Raw genomic sequence first — 24,967 nt, forward strand, 5'->3', positions numbered from 1 at the left:
AATACACAACAAAGTTCCATCTGAAAATGCTAAAACACAGTGAAAAAAAATCTGCGTTTACATGGAAACGCAGAGGGACTGAAAATGCTGTAGTAAGCATGCCAAGCCCGTAAGTGGCGCTATAACTGTTTTGTCCAGAAGTCGCTCTCGGGAGATCTCGACCGAAGTAGAGTTGGTACGATCATCTTATGTATTTGCAAATACTAAGTGCAAAAGTGGAGCAACGGATGTACATTTTGTTGAAAGACAGTCAGCAGATTCAGCAGATTGGGCAGCATAAGCAAAACACTGGAGTTTGTGACAATCGTAACAACGATACTGTTGTCCTGTTGTATGCGCATGCATGAAGAGGAGGGTGGCGCCAGCGTTTCCACTGAAAAACGCCAGCTTACTGTTTACACGGCAACGGTGTCAGCAGCGTTTCAGAAAAATCCCACCTTGGAGGTTGTTTTCAAAAGTTTGCGCTTCAGGTTGGCTAAAACGCCATTTCAGTGTAAATGCAAGGCTGAATTGCAACAAAAGTTTTCACCCTAAAACCGTTGCTGTGTGAACGGTCCCTGAGAGAATCTGAAAGGAGCCGGTCTCTTCTTGGCTGCCCTCCTCAGTGCATTTTACTAATCCTGAAAAAAGGGCACAAGAATGGCAGCTGTAAACGTGGCATAAAACCATGTTTTTAGCCTTTAATGACTAATGAAAACAAAACTTTTCAGAAAAAAAGCACAAGGAAGCCCAATAATATCTTGACATCATCACACCAATATGATGTGAGAAACATTTCTACGAGGTGTATTTTTTCTTTTATAAGTTTGACCACAGCTGTTCTGAAATGACCTGGGATATAGATTTTTTGACATGTACTGCAGCCAGCCACCAGGGGAGCAGTTTTTGTGGTGAGCACCATCCTCTCAGGTGAGTGAGCACTGAGTCAGGTAGCGATCAAATGATATTGGAGGTTTTTCACCATGATTAGAGAGCAAGTCAGCCTATAGCTTCATGCATACCAAACCTCTGTTGCTCAAGAAATACACATATATGGAGCAATTCAAAATGCATCTTTGGAGCTGGTTTGTGAAAAGACTCTTAGACTCAGCTCTTTTGCCGCCCTGATGCTCTTAAAGTCTGATGTCAGCTAATCAAATGAACATCCATCCTCTGATTGACCAATTAGCTGCTAATGGAACCCAGGACACGGAGGATTCATTATAAGAGAGGCTCAGAGTTAACGTTTCACTTAAGATGCTTTTCTGATTAAATGAAAAAAGGCAAGCTGTTAAGAAGAAGCTCAGTAATAATTTATGCCTTTCTGAAAAGTTCACAAGGAAAATATAAAAACAGACGTTTACTCAAATTAAGGTCATAGCACTTTCTATGCAGACAAAAATACTGCATAAAAGTTTTCCTGCCTGTGTTTGTGTTTCCCTCCAGAATGTAAAGTAGCTGCACAGTGAGGCAGAGGAGACGTCTCATTTCCAGTCGGCGAGGCGTCTCAAGAATAAACTTTATGAGGTTTATTTCAGACTTTTATGGGTCTTTCCTTCTCATACATCTGTGAAAAAAAAGATCTCAGCCCCATAACTGTCCGGTGTTGTCATGTAGATCATTTTAACCACTTTCACTAACTGAACGGGAGCACTCTGGGTGAAAAAAAGCGGTGAAAGGAAGGAATGTGTCAGAGTGACTGATAAAAGTTTACACTTAATAAAATCTGAGCTACGGAGAAAAGAAACACATTCAAAGCAGCAGAGCAGGACTCTTTGAGGAGAAAATCCTGAAAAACACGACGGTTAAAGATGGTGTGAAAACATCTGGTTAGTTTTATTCATCCGCCGTCAAAATAACTACTTAGAGCTTGGAGCTAACACTTTTCTGATTGAATCTTCAGTAATTTTGTTTCTCTCTTGACTTGATGTATCAGCTTTACTGGAAAAATAATGTAATAAAGTTTGTCAGTATGAAAGGGTTTGCAAGAAAAAATGAATTAACACTTTTATATATTCAAAATATCATGAAATTAGTTTGTTTGGTTTGGACTTCTTTTTGTCAAAAGTTCCCTTTTTACTCTTTTTCATCAGTTTCACCAGTGGAGAGTAAATTGACTCAGCCTCAGACATTGACAGATATATTTAGTGACTAGCTACAACATAAAGCATCTAGCTGCTTCAATGACAAAAATTTGCTTCAGGGGGAAAAAAATAGAGAAAAAAAGAGCATCTCATTACTCAGTTTTCTGGAACTCTAAATCTTTACCATTTCTCAAAATCTGATTTAAAATCCTTCACAAATGGTGGTTTTCCTGTTTTGACGGACTTATCAACTGAGCAGGTGGTGCCTCACTAGCTTGTACTCAAACACACACCCACAGACTTTGTAGCTGCATACACGAGAGGTCACATGCTCCAGGAACAAACTCAATCAAATGTCTGCCCTTTGAATTTTTCCTCATCCCTTTCCCCCCCTGTGACCACATGCCAACCTCTATTCTTATTCTCCCTCATCTCGTTTTCTTGTCCCCTGCGTGTCAAACATAATCCCAAAAACCTCAAAATCTCCTTCAAGTCCTCTTTTTATCCTCTTTTTTTCAAATTCTGTCCTGCATGAACATGTCAGTCTAAAATCCCAGTGACCAGGCGTCCTGCTGTGCGGGGCTGCCCCGGCTCTGTGCGGCAGATGGCTGAACAACACATGAATGTCATGGGCACAAATTACCATAAAGCCACATCCATAAACTCAAGCCAAAGATTAAAAACTACACAAACAGAGTGATGCATTTGTATCTTTGAGTTTGAAATGACCTGTATTAATCTGTACTTCAAGCTCAGTGCATCACACAACACAGACTTTTAGAGCTAAAAACAAAATGAAAACACTGATAAAAAGCTCAGACCAGATATTGAGTCACAATGATATGGAAGCAAATAAAAATATCAAAATAATAAATAAAAAAATATATTTTTCTAATTTTAAAAACCACTGAAAGCCAATACTGAAATAAAAACATCACTAAATTCATGGCATTGAATTATTTTGCTTTAAAAAACATGTACCTGAATTTATTTGTCCTGAATTCACCTTTTAAAAATTTGGATAGAAAAAAAAAAACATTTGAAAATTTTGATCCATAAATTCAAGTTTCATAACTCAAAAAAAAAAAGAAAAAAAAGATTTGGGCTGCTCCAACCTTTTTTTTTTCTTTAAATACAATCTTGACATTTCTTATATTTGTCTCAATACAATATATTACCTTTCTGTACTGGGTGGCCGTATGTCGCAATCTGAATTTTTCAACTTGAATTTTAGGATGTGAATTTGACAAATACAATTTGAGCAACCCAAATCTTTTTTTTGGTGAGTTATGAAACTTGAATTTTTGGATCTGAAGTTTTTTAATGAGAGAGTTTTTCTTTGATCTGAATTTTAACAAGGTGAATACTGGACAAAGATACATGGTTTTCATCACAAAATAACCCAATGCCATGAATTTAGTGGTGTTTTTATTTCGGTAAGCCACTGAATGTCATTACTGAAATAAAAACACCACTGATTTCATGGCTATGAATTATTTTGCTGTGACATTCAGTGGCTGTTGATATCAAAAAAGATATGTCTCTTATTTGCTTCCATACAAGAGCAACCCCAGCTTCGTAGTAGTTTCAAGCTTGATGAGATAACACATTGGTGGTTGCAGCAACACATTGATGGTAAAAAGAAAGTAGTAAAAGAAGAAAAAGATTAAGAAAATCAAAGTGTAGTTGACCAAATAACTTGAACAGTGATGCATATTTGGTAAATTGTAAAGGCTCATTCCCCTGTTTTCAAAATGAACAATTTAAAGCAAATTAAAAAACTTTTTAGGTAATTATTTTCAAACTAAGCACAAAAATGGTAAAGTGAGGGCCTTCCTGAAGCAGTTTGCAGGCGTCTTTTAACTGCTGTTACCTATTCACTGACATCTGCATAAGGCACACAACGGCATTCTGTGGTTAAGCAATCAAGGCTGAGCTTGTGTTAAACTTTGACAGATGTCAGCGCTGCTGTGAAGCAAAAGAGTCTAAGCCAAGAAACTCAGAGAACTCTTGGTTTTTTCTCCAGCATTAATTGGTTTGGGCCATAATTAAACTGTTAGATGCGAGATCAAGGTTTCCTTGCAAAGACCTGACCTCTGTCATTTCTGTCAGCTCTGTCAGCATGAAGCAGTGAGTATAAATAGAGCATGTGATTGAGCTGAGGATGGGGACGGACTGTTACAATGTGTTCTGTACAATTACACGACTGAGCAGAGAGTAGCATACCAACCTAGTTCTCACATCAGTCAGGCTGCTCATTAGTTAAATGAGATGTGTGCGTGTGTGTGTGTATGTGTGTGTGTGTGTGTGTGTGTGTGTGAGAGTGTACCAGCAGATAGCCTCGGTCGAGTCCTGGGCGTCTGCATCTCCTGCCGTGCGTGGGGCAGCATGTGATAGCGTTTGGCCTCGTTGACCAGATCCCGACATGCCTCTGATGATTTGATCAGCTCCTCGTTGTCCACCACGTTAAGCAGGTAGGACGGGTGGATGAAGGGAAGTCGCACCACCGCCAGCAGCTCTGACAAACCCTGACAAGGCAGACAGAAGAGAAAATCAAAGGAAGATTAATAAGAGGTCAAAGGTCACAATAAACACACTAAAAAATGTTAGAAATACATGAAACAGAAAAATATAAACAACTGTTTTCAAAGAAAAGTTTAATTTACTTTTAAACTCACTGTCTGATAAAAAAGAAGAGGAAAGCAGCCATCATGTTCGATAAAAGCCTGAGCTGTCAGAGTGAGGAAACTGATGGTAGTGAGACCATTAGATCAGTTTCTGTCAGAGTCAGGACCTCAAAGCTTCAGGTCAACACTCTGCTTGTGTAACATTTCTATTTTAGACACGAGCAGGACGGATGCTGTGACTTACGTGAGAAAACAAGAAAAACATGCATTAGCTTTCAAGACCACTCTTCTACAGTGTTACATATAGTAGAAACAGCTCCTGTTAATTCTCTAATTAAAAGTAATTCATCATGATATAAAAATCTGAATAAATTCAGTCAATAAGTCAGTTCCACTGCAGCAGGGGTGCATTTCATCATTTCCCCTCCTGATTTAGATTTTTCCTGTTTCCAAATCCAGTCTTTCACAGACAGCTCATCTGTGTCTGCAGCTGAACTGTGACCAAATTCTTGGTTCATCACAGTCACTTCTATCTAGGGCAGGAGGCTGTGACATCTTCAGCCTTAGAGGGTTAAGAATAATACAAAAATAAGGTGAGGATTTGTTTACTAATATGAACAAATAATCATCACTCAAACAATAACTGTGTACATAGTGGTCCATATATGCTTATACAGTGTGTAAGTAGTTGTATATAAGGGTTCAGACACAGCAACAGGACCTACTGTTTCCATGACAACCAAGTCGAAAGTTTTCCAGTCTAAAGTTTTTTTTTTTGTGTGTGTGCATGTTTGTCTGTGTCTGTGCTTGTGTGTATGTACAAGTCTTTATCCCCATGGGATGCTACAATAAAACCTTACACAAGCCCAGACAGCACGACAGAGAGCTGAGGTGGAGGACTGACCCCTCACCTCAAAGTGATGTAACCAGGCTGCACCGGAGGAGAGTAACAGAACAAAAGACTCACAAAAAGCATCATTCAGAGAAAGTAATGTAATGAGCACACTCCGCTGAAGCATTTCTTCCTCCCACCTGTGGCCTTTTTCACTCCAGCTTGTGTCTCATTTGTTTGAGAAAGATGGCCTTAGACCAGAGAGGAGGAATTAAGAGGGCTAGGGGGGAGACAAAGTGGAGGAGAGGAGAGCAGAGCAAAAGACAAGTGGGAGCCTAAAAGGAGGCTTACAGATAAGATACAAACAAACTTAAAAAAGAGGGGAGAGAGGGTGCAAAAATCTCTTGGTAGAAAAGTGTATCAGCTGATGTCATTTACTCTCTACAAGCAATCAGAGCTAAACTCAAACCTGCAAATGAGCTTTCCATATCCACCAACATGAACATGTCACCAAACAGCTCAGACCAGCAGCTCCATTAATACCAATATGCTCTGACAACAACTCTCAGCAATAAAGTCAAAACATAGTGTAGTCCAAAGTTCCTCCAGCAATGGATTTGCAACCACTAGACACACAGTCATCCATCCACTCATCACCCATACTATCATTGCTGGTGTTCTGTTTTTGGGGATCATTTTCCTGTTTTTACTGGGCACTAGGCAGGGTCATAGACTGTATATAGAGTGGACAGCGTGGCTCCGCCATTTACCATTGTACGATTTTTGAAGCCAAAGTACCCCGTCACAGGCGCCACCATTAAAGCCAGAGTCTGCGCAATAGAGACTGTGAGGGATTCTGGGAGAATCTGAGTGGAGCCAGGTGACAAAAATAATATTTTTTTTCTTTCGAGAGTCTAATCACTTCTTAGCTCTCCCTTCTGACACATTTTACAATCCCTGACAAAAATACACAAGAATGGCGGCTGTCAATAATCATCAAACGTGACGTAAAACCTCGTTGTTAACCTCTTGTTACTAATGAAAACAAAACTTTTCAGAATAAAGAGGACTTGAATACAAGGCAGCCAAATGGTATCTTCAAATCACCACAATAATTGGACGTGAGAAGCATTTTTTTTTAAGGTGAATTAATTTTTTTAAGTTTAACCACAGCCGATCTGGAATGACTGGAGAGGTGGATTTTTTGACCTATACTGCAGCCAGCCACCAGGGGGAGCAGTTTTTGTGGTGACATGAGCAAGATGACGTCCAATTTTTTTTTACAGTCTATGGGCAGGATATACCCAGAACAGATCATCAGCTGATCATGGGACACACTGAGTCATGTCACACTCAAATACACACAACAGAAGCTTCAGGGTAACTTCTCTGCACTGCAGCAACATCACCTGCCTTGATATTTCATCCAGAGTTATGGATGAAATATCTGAATTAAAGCTGTTGTAAAATAATATTAAACTTGTATACACTGCTACAATTTTATTGAAAATACCAAAAGTTAAAACCGGGACAACAAGATAGTATTTGCACTGGCAGCAGGAACAGAGCTATTTCTGTTTATCTTGGTGCTGCACTTTGGGACTAGAAACCTCTATCTGGAGGAAAGAAGCAAAAACTTTTTGTGCAATGTTTAAAATAGAGGTAGTTATCACTGTAGCTGTCTGCTGTGCAGGGACACTGGATAAGGCTGTGACTCACCAATCAGCAGATTAAATTATTTCACTGTTTGGTTAAAGGGGCTGCCTCTCCTGTAAAGATGTGGAAGCAAATGATGACACCAGAACTGATGATCCTTGATGCACACGGCTTCATAGCTGGCTTTAAAGTGAATTTTATTATCTGTGATATCTCTGATGATCTCAAGGCGTAAGCCAAAATTGTGCTTAAATCCCCTCCATCTGAAATTTAAAGTCTGACTTCTAGTCACTCACATTACGTAAGTCAAACCTTTGTTTAAAAAGATGGACACCTCCTCGAGTTAACACTGATGGTATCGATAAGCCATGATGAAGCACACACGTGATAGGTTTGCATGCATTGCATCCATGCCATATGCACTATACTCACATGGTTTGCACTATGGGTGCATGTATATATATATATATATATATATATGACGGGGTAAATTAGAGTCATCTTGACACTTGGACCATTAAGTGACATATCTGCATTCAACAGAGAGAGGAGGTGGCATTTATTCAACTCCTCTCCCACAACCTCTGAGGCTCATCTCTCATGCACAGACAGCAACAGGGAATCTGTCCCTGCAGACAATTCATGCGACCTGTCATTTCAATCTTCTCGCCTCCGCATGCATGATTTACTCCTATACTTTAAAACAGAGACAGGCCCTCAAAATAGCTACTAATCTATCAGTCATTCACTTCATTTCATAAATCTATTGACTGTTTAACACTTGATAAGTAGTCCATGGTTTTTAACCCTTTGAACAAAAAGAGAATCCACAAGAGTCTGAAAGTAAAGTCAATTTTCTTAGCTGGTCTGCCCACACAAACTCTTTTATTATGATTGTGTTACTGCATTTTCTGACTATTTCTGCATCTGTCTTTCACAGAGGTGGATAGGGGATGTGAATGGGTTGAATCCTGTGAAAAAGCAGGGATAATGTATCTAACAAGGAGCCTCTCAGATCTGTCAGAGGCAGCCAAGAAGCCGTCATCAGACAACACAATCAATTTTTTTCATTTCTTACTGCTGTCAGTCAGAAATGTACCAGGAGTTGTTATTTTTTGTCCAATACTTGGAATGCAGAACATTGGAAAAACACAGAGGGATTTACAAGAGTGTGTGTTATAGCCCACTTACACAGGTTAATGCTTCACAACACGTACACGCATCTTTTTTTGCCATCACATAATAGATCATCAAAGTACACACTCGACCTTTCATTTGAGTTCAGGTGATGCTTTCGTTGAGCGAGTATAAGAGCACATCAGCCTCAAAAGATGGATAGATGGGGGAAAGAGAGATGTAGCAGAAGACAGATGTGGACCGCTTCCCTGAGAAACGACTGACAGGTGCAATGTGTTCCCCTTAGAGGCCTGTTTCAGCCTGACTTCATCCACTTAAAAAAGAAGGGACAACCTAACATCTGCTTGTTTAATTTGAAATATATTTGGAAAAAATGACAGCAAGAAGTTTTGCATTTTTACACTTCATAATTCTTTTTCTTTTTTTGAACTTCACTTTGTGTCAAGAGATTAAAAAAACAACCCTGGATGTTTCTGGAACATCTGGTGTAAATGAGATACGTTGAGTCACACAGGGTTACAGTTTCCTTTGACTGTAAAAGAAAGATTTTTTTATTTATTTTTTTTCTAATGGGAAGAATGACATATTTTTCCTATTTGTAGCTTAAAAACAGAAATTACAATAAACTAATTTACAGTGTTAGGCAGTAAAGTGTTACTTTTAAAGCATCACTGTATTATTATTACTTTTACAAGTAACTCTTGAAATTCCGGTAATAATATCACAGTTACTTATGCAAAAAAAAAAAAACTGGTTACTCCTTTACTGTTGTTTAAAATGCTAATGGAGCTTTTATTGTAGTAAAATTATTTGTGTGTGAGTAGATGCATCCACAAATGTGTGAACTGAACCACAAATGTGTAAATGGATTTGCAAACATGTTAAACATTTACTAAGGATGTTCGATACCACTTTTTTTTCAGACCGATACGTCTAGTTCTTCTGAAACATAAAATTTCAATGAACAGTGACAGATCATTTTGATCAAACACAGCACAGTCACTCTGCCATTAAATCCAAATAAAGCACAAACAACTCTCCCTGAGTTTAGATTTTTTTTGATAAATATATATATAAAAAAAAAAAAATTAAAAGTGCACAATAAAACTAGCAACTGTCAGAGTTTAAGTATTTTTTAAAGTAAACTAAAGTAAAAAAAATAAAATAAAATAAAATTAAACAGTTTAACAGTTAACGCTCCCTGGTTCATTCATGTAGTCTGAACAGGAACTGATACACATTAAACCGCAGCAGTTAGCAGCAACTAGTGGTGAGGAGGACTTGCTCGACATAAGGTTTTTTATGCCTAGAGTATCTACTGCTGCTATCTGCAGCTTTCACGAGTACTGATACCTTGAAAAAAAGCAGGTATCAGCCTGATACCAATACCTGGTATTGGTACTTGCCCATTCCTAACATTTACAAATGTGTGCACAAATCCACAAACATGTAGACCGATTTACAAATAAACATCTATTCTTAAATGGCTCAGAAGCCTAAGAGTTTTTTTTTCAACGAGACCTGCATTCACACAAATCACTGTTCCAACAGAGACGAGCCTCCTGATTGGCTGTCTGTGTACACCTGAATTTTGCAACAGTTCTGAAACATACCTGCTGGCAGTTCCTCAGAGGCCACGTGCAAACTCAGAGCCACAGGGAGAAAAGAACACAATAACCAATTTTGTGGAGTGCAAAGAAAAATAACAATTGGTTGTGTAATATATCACTTTTAGCAGGGGGTAGTAAGTAAAGTAATAATATTCATTTTGAAAAAGGTAACAAGAAATGGGTAATACTTTATTTTTCTTTCAGTAACAGACTAATCACAGCTTATTTAAAAGTGATGCGTGTGGTAAAGAGTCATTTGTAGTTTTCAAAGTAAATGAATCATAAAACTTAGTCTCACACAACTTTTAGGCAGTTATCATTTCTGTTGACCACATATTACAACTTCTAATATTAACAGGCATAGGAGCTTCTTACTGTCTGCAAATATCAGAGCAGGTGACTGGGTCTGATGGGTCTGATGGGTGGAAGCAGGTCATTGTCATCTGCAAGGGTAACTTTTTTAAATCACTGAAGTACACCAGACTGTCTTTTCAGCTGTTAAATGAGTTACCTTTCAAAGAGCCAGTTAATCAGCCTCTTTGTCAGCTGGAGTCACCTGGTGAGATAGGATCCTTTATAAAATCTGATGAAGTGAGGACTGATGGAGGTCCTGTTCAGATATTTGGCAGAGCTCAGCCTATCATAACTGAAGCTGTGTGTCTGTGGTCGTCACATTAAAGACTGCTGTGAGAGGTGAGAGGAAGGACAGATCTCTGTTGAATCTGTCTGCGAGCACCTTACAGAGGACAGGATACACCACATCATAATATCTAGTCTGCTGAAGAAACTAATGAGATAGTATCTTGAGAACATGTGTTTGCACAGATGTATTTCTGAGATTATCTGTTTCCCCCTGATTCAGGATAAATTCTGTGAGTTCACTAACTCTGAGTACATCTCGGTGAGAGCAATATCTGGGTCATTTCCTGCTGCTGTAGGGAGTTAGTGACAGCACACTGAAGTGAAAAATTAGCATATTATTTACCCAGAACTTTCAATATTCCCGTTTTCCACTCTATCGCCTGCAGCTTACAACTCACAGCACACACACACTCCTTCAAAAACACAGATGAACGCAATCACACACAAACCGATCTGATGGCTCAAAGCTTTTCCTCCTCTTTCTCTGAGTTTTCCAGCAGTGCTGTGACAGTTTCTCCTGACATGTCATTAAAAGTGTCGCAGGTTCTGGAGGAGTGATTTCCTGCAGCTCTCTGACTCTGACTGAGGGAGGGAGGGGATGAAGAGCTGATGCTGGACCAGGCGTGTAAACTGAACCCTCAGGGTCATATGACCTCCTCCTGAAGCATGATGGGAGCAGACTATGCTCTCTCTGCTCTCCTGCTGGTTGTGTTTCACGGTCACACACAGACGGATATTTGAGCTTGACCGAAAGCTGAATCATATCTCTGCTGCCTGGATGTCACGGCTGAGCACAGAGAAACTAACCGCTGGATATCAGATGGGAACATGGAGACTCTTTTTCCTCTTTCTTTCTCATTTTGCTCAATCACTGATTGCTCGGTTTGATCCTGTTCTGCTTCTTTCACTCTACCTCTCTTCTCTTCATCCCTCCTTCTCTGCCCCTCTCCTCACAGAGGGGGTAACGTGGGTTTCACTTCTCAGGAACAGGAGCACTGGACTGTTAAAACAACCAAAAATCATCCCATTTCCTTTCTTTTTGTTGACATCATAGTGAGACCCCTCTGCACCTCTCTACTGAAGAGAGTGTGAGACTGAAGGATTTTGTCAGAAGGAGTTGGTTGAAAGTTTTTTGTCATTTTTTCCCTCTCCATCTTCCCACAAATTCAAATGTGCCTCACAAAACTTCTTTAATAGTTTTGATCCATCACTTCCTAATGTCTCATATTTTTCCACAGCCTTAGATTTCACATATTAAAGTGTAACCATAAATGTTCAGTCTAAAAGAGGGGAGCTTCAAATCTAAAAGTCTGATCTGGTAACAGTCTGAGGCAGTGCAGTAACACAGACTATAGAGGTCTGCATTTAGATCTGATCCAGCTCATATGAGGCTCTCTGCCTGATAAATAGTCATCACTCTGGATAACATCACCTCTACTTTCAAATTGGTAAAAAAAATATTCTTCACCCCTGAGTTTAAATTTGTGTGTTAATATCTTTTCCTGTAAAACTCACATGACTTGAGGTTATTTTAACCCCTGTCTAGTTACCCACCAAAACACCAGTTCATATTTTCTCATACAGACAGGCCGGCACTATGATCTCGCTGCCAGTTCAATAAACTCTGACATACTACGTCACACTGCATTACTTTTCTATAGAGAGAAACTTCTCAATTGGCAGCCAAAAATAAGACAAACTGAAAAGGAATGTAGGTGATTTTCTTTTGTTTTTGTCACAAAAGAATAAAGTGTAACTAAGAATAGAGGATATAGCTCTACCAGGATGATGATCAGATGCTGTGAGGACATAGTAGCACTTGAGCAAACACACTCGTTTCACAAGCAGCCATCAGTTCTCTCTTCTGTTACCTGCTCTCTAGAGTCTGGTTCTCGTTTGACCCATTTAATGACCGTCTCGTAGACCAGCTCCTCAGCCTTGGTGTTGAGACTGTCATTGGACAGGTAGGACACCAGATCTTCTTTGGACACATTCAGAATCTCTTCCTGTCCTGCCACCTGGAGAAAATAAAAACAGTCAAACTACAACTGTGAAAAGAAGAGGTTTTACTCAAGGGGAAACATCCGATAAGTAAAAATACTGTCATCAAGGATCCACTTGAGGCTTGCTGCATAAAGACCGGAAGTCACATATACACCAAGCCATAAAAACAGACTTTTACGGCATTAAAAAACACATTTACAGCCTGGTTCAAAAAACAGCTTGGGTCTAAAACGCTGATTTCACTATCAGCACACACTGTACAGTGAGGGATTTTTTTTCCAACTCGGCAGTTAGAAGTTATTAGGATGGTTTCATTGTCCAATCAGAGACATAGCTCACATGACGTGACTGTCAGGCGCCCTGTAGCTATTAGAAAAGAAACTCACAGCCGGCGTTGTATCAAATGTGGCTGCATCTGAGGACTGGCTTCATTTCACGGATTCAGGAACAGACGCGTGATGTCACTGAGGCTACGTCCATGTTTTATACAGACTATGGTTTTACTTCAATAATCAACATAACATGTACTAGTTAGAACCAAAACAGAACAAAACAGAAAATTCTTCATTAAAAGTTAGACAATTTAAAGTTTTCTTTTGTGATATAGAAAACAAACAAGTAAATAGTCTCAGAACTCATTCAGCTCAATTAACATGAATTATTAGATGGATAATTATCACTATGTATAATACTCATAGACCTTATAATATTTGGATGTAGTCACTGCAACGTCACCTGCTTTTACCTGATATGGAGTAATGAAGCCAATCTGCGGTGGTGGCCATATTGGAAATGCTGAGTCAAGGGGCGGGCTTTGAGCCTCTTCACTAACAGTTATAGGGCCCCAGGCCTGTCAGTCATATGAGCTGCAACTCTGATTGGACAAACTTGTGATCTTAATATTTTCAAAACCCTTTAGATTTAGATTAAAAAAACACTCCCAGTGCAATGTGTGTCAATAAGGAAATTAGGGATTCAGATCCAAGCTGTTTTTTTAACCAGGCTGTAGTTGGAATGGGCACCCACTTAGGTACTTTTATAGATACCGACTGAAGTCTGTCAAAAGTACCGTGTACCAATTCACGTAAAATCAAAGGGTACTTTATTTAGGTACCTAAATGCATCCTTGTGAATGTGAGTAAGTAGAAGAGTGGTCAATTTTCCATGCTGGACATGAAAACAACATTGCAAGATTATATGTTGAAGAATACATATGTAAAATTGAATTTTTTTAACATTTTATTATTTAAAAAACTGGTACTTTTTAAGCACATAAACACAAAAAAGTACTGAAAAATTGGTACTGTTGCAAGGTACCAGGCATTGGTACTGTACCCATTCAAATGTGAAAGGTACCCATCTCTAGGCTGTAAGGATGTTTTTTTTTTTTTAATAAATACTGCAAAAACCTTTTTTTGTCTTGGTGTGCAACTTACTGCAACCTTTAGCAATTCTACATAAGTTTCTTTTTTTAAAACCAGATGTTAACCCTTAGTAAAACTGAATTTCTTTAAGTCAGAAATCTGCCCTAATTTTCTCTTCACAAGAGTCACTACAAGAAGGAATGAATAGGGTGTTAAGATTTGATTCGATGATTTATCTGTACCCACCTCAGGGAAGTTCTGTAGTGCAAAAGCTTTGGCCATGTTATGGAGCTCAGTGCAGCTCATGGCTTCAGCCATCGCCAGGACTCCCAGACAGTTAGCGGCAGTCAACTGTTTCTCTGCAGTCAGTAAACCAGGTCAGAGACAGACAGAGAAAGGACACAAAAGAAAGAGACACAGGCAGGTAGATTAGTAGGGGAAAATACCCCTCAGGTATTTACCCATCATTGGTATAAAACTGACAAACCAAAAAGAAAAAGAAACAGTGGCAAAGACTTTTTGTGTGTAAATCGGTATTAAACTGAGAGACAACAAGTTCATAAGCTCAAAAACAGCTCTGAGGACAAACAGAAGAAATCACTTGCTCTCAGACAGGAGATGCTGAATGTCAGAGGCCAAGGCTTGGGATTAAATGATCAACTTAAAATAAGTCCTCTTGGATGTCACAGTCTATTAACACACAAACACTGGAAGAAAACACAACACTCTCCTGTCAGGGACAGACTTGATTTTCTTTGATTTACTTTTTAGAGAAGTGTTGGGTGCTGTGTCTGTATTTTCAACTGTATGGCTCCCAGTTAAAGTCGACTCTACTGTTCTGTTCTGTAACATTCTCGATCAACATGCATCGGCGTAACATCTGTTGGGTGATAAAAAGGATTGCCTGCACAGAGAGACAGGCTTATGTACACTAAGTCATGCCTCATTTCACGCCACATGAGACTTTGTTGGTGTTAAAAAATACTCAAACTGGGCATATGTGGGAGAAACCCTATGTAAAGAATCCCCCTGGCAGTCAGGAGGACAGAAACACACACTCTTACTGTACTCCTACCTAGAAAGGAGACGCAGACTTTACAGAAGGTGTTGAACTGGAACTTGTTAGCGGCCTCCAGCAGCGTCTTAGCGTTAGCCGAGTCGATGACCAGAGATCCCGTGTAGACAAACTCAAGTAGCAGCTCCAACACGTCGGCACTGATGTTGTTCATCTTCAGCTCCAGCATCTCTCCAGTCCTCGTCTCCCCCAGTGACCTGATCAACCAATCACAGCAGAGAGACGCAAGTTAGGGACGCTGTGAGAGGACGGATAAAGACACAAGATAAGAGGATAGGGACACAGATACAACAAAAACACCAAAAACACACCTAGGCCAGCATGAGAGTGTGGAGGAAATAAGAGAATCACAACAGGAGAAAAACTTAAAAGTGGAAAAAGGACAGAAACTGAACTTAGGCTAATTTCTAGGTCTCTATGAGAGGATGTTTTAACTATGGTGCAGCATCTGAAACAAAACAGCCTCTAAACAAAGATTACATAAACAAATAATATTGCTTTGTTTCATGCTTTCATGTGTGTTTTCATGTATGCATAGTTTGAGGGGTAGACGTGCATACATGGTCGAGTACATATGAGCCATCAGACAGAAACAGAGACGGAAACAGCACAGGTCAAACACTGACCGACAAGACTGTTGTACTAGAGACCTCGCACTACAAAGCTGCTTTTTGTGTGTGTGTGTTTGTGTGTGTGTGTCTATTTTGTAAAAAAGTTGAGTGTCCACCCAGACTGGCGTAGAGTACGAGGTGCCAGGGAGTGTATGGATGAGCTAATTAAAAAGAATATGATGCTGTATAATGCAGAGCGTGGGATGTGCAGGGTGCGGTGTGTGTGTGTGTGTGTGTGCGTGTGTGTGTGTGTGTGTGTGTGTGTGTGTGGGGGGGGGGGGGGGGGGGGGGGGGGGGGGGGTCTGCTTTCAGAACTGGTTCATACTGTGACCTCCGGATCAAATGGTGGGGATAAGTTCACAGGCAGGAGGTAAAAGAGTTAAATAATACCTCACTACTCATGTTTAACGTCCCATATGAAACAATAATCCACTGAAGCTCAGCGGAGCTCAGCCCCCACCACTTAAGGCCCATTTATGCTCAACGTTACATACACGGATACGTATACGGATACGTATACGGATACGTATACAGATACGTATACAGATACGTATACAGATACGTATACAGATACGTATACAGATACGTATACAGACAAAGCCTTCTGGTCTTATTTCTTTTCATTTTCATTTTCATTTCTTTTGGCACGTTTCCATGAAGCTCACGGATACAGATTAAATGGAGCAGTACCACTGGAAACCGTGGGGGCAGTGTTGCTGTTACTACCCAACACAAAGCTTTAGTGAGACACAAAGAAAAAAATAGCAAAAGCAGAACTTTCATGATGTTTTTTCCCCTTTCCTTGCTTTTTTTTTTTTTCTCGAAAAAAACATTTATTTAATGAACTTTGTATCAATACATCAAATTATACAAAAAAAAATTGGGTTGAGCAAACTCAGGGAAAAATTTCAATCCAAAGTATAATGAAATAGCAACATGAACACAAAGGGGGAAAAAAAGAGGCCATTCAATTCAGAAATAGCTAAAATAGATTTAACAAAAATACTAAGGGCTAACTTATAGCAAATTAAAGTATTACAGTAATGGCTTGGTCATCTTTTACAAATTCCAAGGATTTTCCTAAAACTTTCATCTAATTCTTCTAATTGTCTAAGGTTGGCTTAGTTTAAATTTACAAAATTTTACATGTAAAATCAAACAAGAAAATGCAAGCTACAAGTTTTCATGTGAAATAAAAATAGTGAACTTGATATCTTTAACTGATAGTGGTGAAATTTTGATTCCTTTGGACTGAATTCAGCTCTACATATTAGTCCAAAGGAAGTTTTGTGATGTTTTTAACTACCTCACCGACCACCGCCTCTTACAACACCGCCTTCATATTATTGTTTATGCAAGCAGTACATTAGCAATACCTCCCCCACAGTCGCCGTGCTTGTTTTTGAGTTTCGTTGTCATAAACTTTTAACTCTAACTCTGACCCCCCTGGTGGATATATTGGTTTACTCCGAGGCCGACGTAAAGGACATATGGAAGTATGTGAGCATTGACGGCAGCATTATTTGTAACAGACTGATACATTTTTGTATGTAAAGGGAGGATAAATGGGACTTTACTCTCTCTTCCCTCAGCTTTGGACATCAGTTAATGTGTATCTTAGTGTGTGTGTGAGGGTGTGTTTTCTTTTATTCCCTAGAGACAGTATGTTGGATTAAAAGTCAGGACACACAGTGAGCATTAAGTGAAACAGACAATCAAAACTAACAACGGAAAAAAAGATGAGACAGGTGGAAGAAATGGTTAGAGTGAAGGTGAAGGGGTGAAGGATTAAAAAGGGAGGCAGGGTGAGATGGTTCTTCCACAGGGAGCCAGCAGCCATCCTTCAGAGGGAGGAGTTGGGTGCGTCTGTGACTGTCTTTTTATTAAGAAATGATACCAGCCCCACCCTTGGAAAGAAAATGTTTTAAAATCAAACCTAAACACCTTTGTCCCCACTGCAGTACTCATCAGCAGCCTGTGGTGCATGAACGGAGACATTAGTCGTCATAACAAAGCACACGGAGAAGGTGGGTAGAAGGGGAGAGGACGTTCCCAAACTAAAATAAAAATCAATGGATGGACTCTGGATGGTCTTTGGCTGTAAAAACCAAGACGGTTACACTTTTCCTCCTGCAAAGCAAAAAGCCACAAAGCGTTATTGTCCTTCCACAAAAAAAGGAGGAGGGGGGCAGACAGAGGAAGATATGAGTGTTGTTGTAGTTGAAGTGATGGAGGAAGAAAAGAGTGTGTGGGAGAGAGCTACAGCTTACAGAAGAGCAGGCTCATCACTCACTCGATATGTGCTAATTGAAGTAGGAGTGGCAGTTTGTTTTGTCTGACACTTATATTCTAGAAATCATTGTTTCCTGAGCTTCTGAAGAGAGGGCGATATCTAAGCTGTGTCTAAATGCAGACCTGACAGACAAAGGAGGAGAAAGAGAAGGGCGACTGGGGAGGAAAAAGGATGGGGACACTCAGGCAGAGACATATGTTTGTGAGAAATGCACCAATTATTCAAGAGAAAGTCTTAAAAACAGTAGACCGTAAGGATGGTGGAGAGAAGGGGAGTCACGCGCACACACAAACACAAATCGCTCATTGTATGATATATATCTAATGTGTTCTGACAAAAGACTATTCTGTGGAAGTGCTCATCCTAAAGACAGAGGATTATGCAGATACAAAGCTGCATTCTCTAAATCAAACTAAAACTATTAAAAGGAAAAATACAGAAAGCTTTAAGGCTGTCTGTTGAGAATGAGTCCAGTCTGTGTCAGATGCTTTAAAGACACATAGGACAGGGTGACAGGTGGAGACTTAAAAGCTCAATCCTCCATCCATGTGTGAACACAGGGCCATCAAACACAAGAGGAAAAAACCTCAGCATGGATATTTGATCGACAGAAGTCTTCACAACAAACTTTACTTTGAAACAGAAATTTTTTAGACCTGATGATGGCAAGTGGAAAACAAAAAGTCAATTCAAGGGCAACCAATTGAGAGCAGAGTGTTTGTAAAACCACTGATGCTTGGACAAGATTTTACATTGAACTAACAACTGCTTCATAGTCAGGAAATTATTATATCTTAAAAATATTTTATCTCATCTTTTCTGGGTGCAGGTTATTTCCAGTGGAGCTATACTGGCTGAAAACTCCACTGAGAAACTCAGGCTGTGTCCCAAATCACACACTTCTGCACTTACACTTCCTATTCTTAGTGGACAAGTGTGTTCACACCAGTGGCGATTGCTCTAAGACTGCAAGAGAAGCTCAGCTTCCCCTAAAATGTCCCCCAAAATGTGGTGATATGTACTGCTGTGTGCACATTTCATTGACTAAATATGCTCTAGAATTCCTTCATCTTTTGTTCAGAATCAGCTACCTATCACAGGTAACTGGCTCCACCTCCTTCTCATTCATCTCCACAGCGTCTCAGCGCTTTAACACAGTCAGACGCTGAGCGTCTTCTGACTTCAGCCGGGAAACATAGAGTGGGTTGTTCCACAGTGGAAACTGGACGGTCATTGGACAAACGCTGGGCTTTGTCCTGCCCATCAGACGCTCAGCGTCTCTGGGGGTCTATGAGGCAGTGGGCTGGCCTGGACGCTGGGCTTCTGCATGATGATTGGATGATCTGTCTGAGACTGAATCTCTTTTTGATTGATAGTGAAATGAGCCAGTCAGCGATCTTGAAGTATAACCCTCCACCGGAGCATCTTTGTAGAGAGGAGCTTCTCCTGTTTAAAGCGGCTCAAGTCTTGCACCTGCAACCCAATGGGCCAAGGCCGCTTAAGCTGTCTAGCTCTGCTGGCCATTGAGAGAATACTGGTAAAATACCTGGAAAAAGCACCTGGTTGGTACAACAGGGTCACAGATCATTTTCTTGAAAAGGAACGGAGGGTAGAATTTATGTTTAAATGAATAAACAAATTTATGATGTATTTATGATAAAAAAAACGAGATTCCCCTCCTTGACTGACCAGCAGCCACCACTGGTTCACACTGACAGTATGGAAAAAAGCAGTGCACTTTGATTTCCAGCTGGCACACTCAAAACGGTAAAAAGTTGAGTGTGGAACCCCAGACACTCCTCACACTCAATGGGCGCCATATTGGCTACGCAGAGGAAGTAGGGATGGGTACCTTTCACATTAGAAACGATACGGTACTGATGCCAAGTACCTGGCAATCACTATCGGTACTCAATGGTTCAAGCTTTCAGCTCTTTTTTGTGTGTTTATGTGATAATAAACTTTTTTGTGTGTTTATGTGGGTACCTAAACATGGTACCTTTTGATTTTGGGTGAATAAGTACTTGGTACTACAGAAGGAATTTGGTCAGTACCTATAACAGTATCTAATTCGGTACCCATCCCTAAGAGCAAGGGTCGCGAACAGATCAAATGACGGTTGATGGATGTAATCAATGAAAAGCAGAAGAACACCTGTGAACGGCTGTGAAATGTGATCACAGTTTGCAGTAAGTGCAAAGCCGCAGTGTTTAATTTGGGAGAACATGACCCTGTTCGATTTTATGGACTGTGTGGGGAAGTCAAGAGTGGACGCAGAGCTCTTTATGTAAGCGTACTACAGAGAGTACACCATTTGGGACACAACATCAGTCTCAGCTATCTACCTGTCTATTTGGTTTTTTTTTTAATCTTGGCTTGGTTTTGATTACTACCATATATACAAGAAGACACGCAAACTGATTTATACAACGGATGAAAAGAAAACAGATGATAGATAAAAGACTCCACCTATGATCATACATTCACACATATCTAACGACATTTCAAAGTGCTGTATCCACCATTCACACACACCTGTATGTAAACAAACATCCTCAAAGACAAATGAAGATGTAAAGGGAAAAAAGTGAGTACTGTGGGGGCAGAATGCTTGAGGAATACTGAGATCCACTGGATAAAATGCTGTTAAAGGATGGTGTTAACCCGTGAAAGTGAAAGCTCAGTAACAGTTTTAAATGTGCTTTTTCTTTCTGTGCTCTAACTCCAAATGTCATGACAATGTTTTCGTTGGACTAATCCATGTGCATTAGTCCATGAAAAAGCTGTTTGCAGCAAAAAATAGAATTAGAAACTTAAACATTCAGTATCTTGGAAGACAAATACTCTTTTGCCCACAGAAAAACAGTGTGACATTGATGGATTACCACCCCGGGTGTAAAACGTTGGTTTCCTTTGTTTTGGATCTTTGGTAAGTTTTTAACATCCCCAGTCATGGAAGATTTTCTCTGCTCATTAAAATGGAAATAATGTGAAAATACTCTACATGGGGAGGAAATGTAATGAAACGGTTTATCCTTAATTGTCTGTTTTCAGATACATTCATTTGAGCAGGGAGAGGGAGGAATGGCTGCTGGCCCTGTGCTAGGAACCAAAGTCTTCACACACCTGCAAGAGAGAAAGAGGGGAAGGAAAAAGATGCAACACAAATGTGGCCTATGAAAAGAACAGATTGGATCAAGAGCTGGTGGGAGGGGGGAAGAGAAGGCAAACCTTTTAACCAGGTCCTTGAAATACAAGCTGCAGGAAGCTAGAACATTTTGGTGGACTTCAAACTCTTTGCCTTCAACTATTATTTTCAGGTCTGTAAACTCTTTCACTCTGCGCTGCTGGTTCAGCTCCTTCAACATCTCTGTAGAACAAGAAAAAAAAACACACACAACGACACGTTTAGGTTTAGAAATTTCAGACTCATGCACCAGCATGAGCCACAGCAGCATGACAACAAGAAACAAAATGTTGAAGAGAGCAGATTTTATGACACAGTATTGTTCAACTGTTTGAATAAAGTGTTCATAATCTGACTGAGGAAAGAGCAAATCTGAGAAAATATTTTTAAAACTGTGAATTAATGCAACTATTAATGTGTGTATCTGACCTCTGTTTATGTTTACTGAAAGGCCACAGGTTTAACAAAGGCTGAATGAGGCTGAATAGGGTTTAAGGGAGATATGACTTGTAAATAGACACTCTGCCGATGCATTATTCATGTTAAAATCAAATTCTTTGGCTTCTCACGAGTCATCTCCTTCAAAGAGAGTCGACCTTCGGATATTGATCGGTGAGAAAATAAGGACGTATTCTTAACCCAAAAACCTGCTTCTCTTTTTCTTGCTCTTCAAAAAAAACCCCACCCACCCTCATCCTACCCCCTCATTAGAAAACAAGATGGAGCAAACAGTTTTCTGTTTAAGATCCTGGTACACAACGAGACAGCGTGCAGCGTCTCCATGTCAGGCCTGGCCTTACAGTAGCGTTGGGTCGGAGGCTCTTGTTTCTCTGCGTCTTAATGAGGCACCATGAGGGGAAGCTGAGAGGGGAAATCAGCGGGAGACGAGCGACTTGTTCAGCAGCCTCAGGAGGGATAACCAACACTGTAGCTCTGTTAATCTATCGGAAATGAGAACACTAAAAGATTCAAATAGAGAGCTGAAGAAACAATAATGTGGATTATTATAGAGGGAGCCAGCTGCTTTATTGTAAAGTTAGAACTAACAGGTTTTATAGAGGCTGCAGATTGCAGGGTAAGCATCTATTTGGCACACAGCACTGTCTGATTTAAAGGCACAAATTCACTGCTGAAGGAAAATAAAAAAATAACACTTGATCCTCCTTTCACCAGCAAAGGGACTCATTTATTATCAAAGAGTCTTGCATGTAAAAAAAATTGCTTTACTCTTTTGCCAAAATGTTAACGCATGGAAACTGTCCAGACTTGTGATGTCATCTGCAACATCAAGTGATGCTAAAATAAAGATTGGGTGACATCATCTTTGAAGAGGTCTGAGTAGGGATGGGAATCGAAACTCAATTCCTATTGAGAACATAGACTGTATAAAACATGGACGAAGTCTCACCGACGTCACCCGTCTGTTTCTGAAACAGAAAATGAAGTACATTGGCTATAGCGGCCATATCGGTAGTGGCAAGGGCTTTGCCTACAGCCATAGGGCGCAGGCCGTCACGTGACCCTCAGCTGTGCCTCTTATTGGAGAAGCTCACGATCTTAATATCATCTGAACGGCAGCGTTAGAAAAGAATTCACCCCCCGTACAGTGGGAGCCTGTAGTAAAATTAGCAACCCAGACAGGAGACGTTTTTTTGAACCAGGCTGTAAATAGGTTAATTTCTGCTTTGAAAACGGCTTTTTTTGGCTTGGTGTGTTTGTGACTTCTGCTACTTCTGGAGCTAGCCTCAAGCGAACACTCGAGAAACAGCAGATTTTAGCACTTCCGCATTGTCTCATATTCTCAGACCGGAGGTTGCCGCTTGGTTGAGAATCGATAGGAAATGGTTCAATCCATTGATATCATTAGCCTTTGTGCTTAACAATTCCCTTATCAAGTCTTTACACTATGCAGAGCTGCAGGACCTTACGATGCCTATTCTGCCACGGCTATCTTAGCTTAGCAGATGATAATACTTTTCTAAAAATATCAATATACATTATTCTCCCACATGAGATTCCTATTCACTACAGTCAACATGTTATAAATCTCCAATAAACAGAATGGCGCTGGCTTGATGCTGACATATATGGAATACTGCACCGATATGCTAGCGGTTAGCATACATCGGGATAACTTCGGCTTCAGGATAGAATTTCAACTTTCAGCAAAGACACATCACAGCTACTCTTTGTAAGAAATACTGAAAACCTCAACCTCAAGAAAAGTTAGGTGCAGGCTCATGGCTGGCTGCATAACTAAGGCAAGGTTCCAAACAACTTAAAATAATGCTTTAACTGCTTTGAGATACTAGATGGCCTACTTCAGTCAATATTACAAAACACTACATTGACATCACACGACAAACTATTTTTACTTATTTCTGTATATTTACGTCCAGAGATATCCAGATCCAGTGACCAATTTCATTTATATTTACTTATAAACTCAATTTACTGTTGCTGATCTAGAAAACCTGTAAAGCTACTTTTTTACAGAAAAAAAAATCACAAGAGGAATTGATAAAGAATTGGATCGATAAGCAGAATTGATAAGAGCATTGGTATTGATAAAATCTTATCAATACCCATCCCTAGGTCTGAGTTTACACCAGACTCAAAGCAAAGATTTAATTCATCCAAAAAACAACCTTTATTTCATATAATGCCTTCTTTCTTCTGACTATCACTCGAAGCTTAGCTCTGAATTCATTCAGCAGATAAATACCCAATAAAGACTAATGACACATAGGATCCCATTCAAATCTGCTCTTTAGTAAAAGTCTTTTCAGAGCAGTTTTGAATCACAAAATGAGCTGGTTATTTAACACGCTGATTAAAAAACAGGAGACACAATAATAGATCCAGGTTTTGACAACATATCTGTTGTATTTGGATGAAATGCACAGCAGCACGAGTCAGTACGAGCTGTACCTGCAGACACAAAGGCCAGAGTCTGCCTCGTCTTTTATGCATCATTTTACCCTCCCCACATCTGCTGCCTGGCCCTCAATGAGTTATTTGATAATTGTGTGAGCGTGGTCAGAGAATACTGAACACACACAAAGTTTGGGTTTGTATTAGTGAATCTCGGGCGGCTGATGCGGCTCTCCCCACTAATCAGCCCCACAGCGTACCATCAGTTTACCCCGAGAACAGAGAAAAGAGAGGAGGAGACGGAGAACTCAGCCTGTCAGCAAACAATGGCTGCCTCCCTAAGAGCCGTGCACACACACCTCGATGCCTGATAGAAAGATAACTATGGCCTCTAAAACCGCCTCATCAACACCGTGAAACTGCACATGGCATCCCTTTTCTCGCTTAGCATGGAGTGTGTGAGGCCACGCTCAGTGGGACCGCAGCGGGTTTGAAACAGCAGACGTCTCAATACTCTTAAAGGATCTCTTAAATGAGCTGAAGAAGTAGGATAGATCATTTTGAAAGAAAATTACATTCAGGGACAACATACAACAGTTCTGAAGAATATTGTGGGCCACAAACAGTAATGAAACACGTTAGCATAGTTTTTGCCTGGAAGCTGTTCAGCATAGTAGAAAGGCTTGAGTTGGCTCGCTCTGATTGGTTGACAGCACACAGGGGGAACTAAAATAGGGCCATCTCTGTGGCTGCTTAGCCTAGTAACTCTTCGATAAAACATCTGAGCACCGGCGCCAATGGGGTCCTCGGGTTGGGATCCCAGTGACCTATCAAATCTCAGAGTGCCTCCTTTGCTGAGGGGTGTATTCACCCTCTGACCTGTGATTTGTTGCTGCAAAGGGGAGAGGCAGCACAGGATTGGTTGTTTAACTTGGAGCCATCTTAGGGTTGTATAAATATATGTTCAACACACATTCCTGTGCTCCAGCCAT

General features: G+C 40.2%; 1 protein-coding gene across 3 annotated transcripts in view; it reads right to left on the bottom strand.

Moving 5' to 3' along the window:
• The window catches only part of LOC141801954 (kelch-like protein 29), a 165,036-nt gene that overhangs the window by 39,723 nt on the left and 100,346 nt on the right, over nucleotides 1–24,967 (bottom strand). For all 3 annotated transcript variants that reach the window (XM_074685301.1, XM_074685300.1, XM_074685302.1), the window contains 5 exons: nucleotides 21,146–21,284; nucleotides 15,011–15,207; nucleotides 14,182–14,294; nucleotides 12,439–12,585; nucleotides 4,393–4,591 (listed from right to left, as the gene is read on the bottom strand). In XM_074685301.1, the coding sequence (XP_074541402.1) occupies nucleotides 4,393–4,591; nucleotides 12,439–12,585; nucleotides 14,182–14,294; nucleotides 15,011–15,207; nucleotides 21,146–21,284 (795 nt within the window). The remainder of the gene's footprint in view (nucleotides 1–4,392; nucleotides 4,592–12,438; nucleotides 12,586–14,181; nucleotides 14,295–15,010; nucleotides 15,208–21,145; nucleotides 21,285–24,967) is intronic.

This window comes from Halichoeres trimaculatus, unplaced genomic scaffold (genome assembly GCF_033239565.1).
Source record: "Halichoeres trimaculatus isolate MK-OKI-2021-1 unplaced genomic scaffold, fHalTri1.1 fHalTri1_scaffold_13, whole genome shotgun sequence".
In the NCBI taxonomy this organism is placed as follows: domain Eukaryota; kingdom Metazoa; phylum Chordata; class Actinopteri; order Labriformes; family Labridae; genus Halichoeres; species Halichoeres trimaculatus.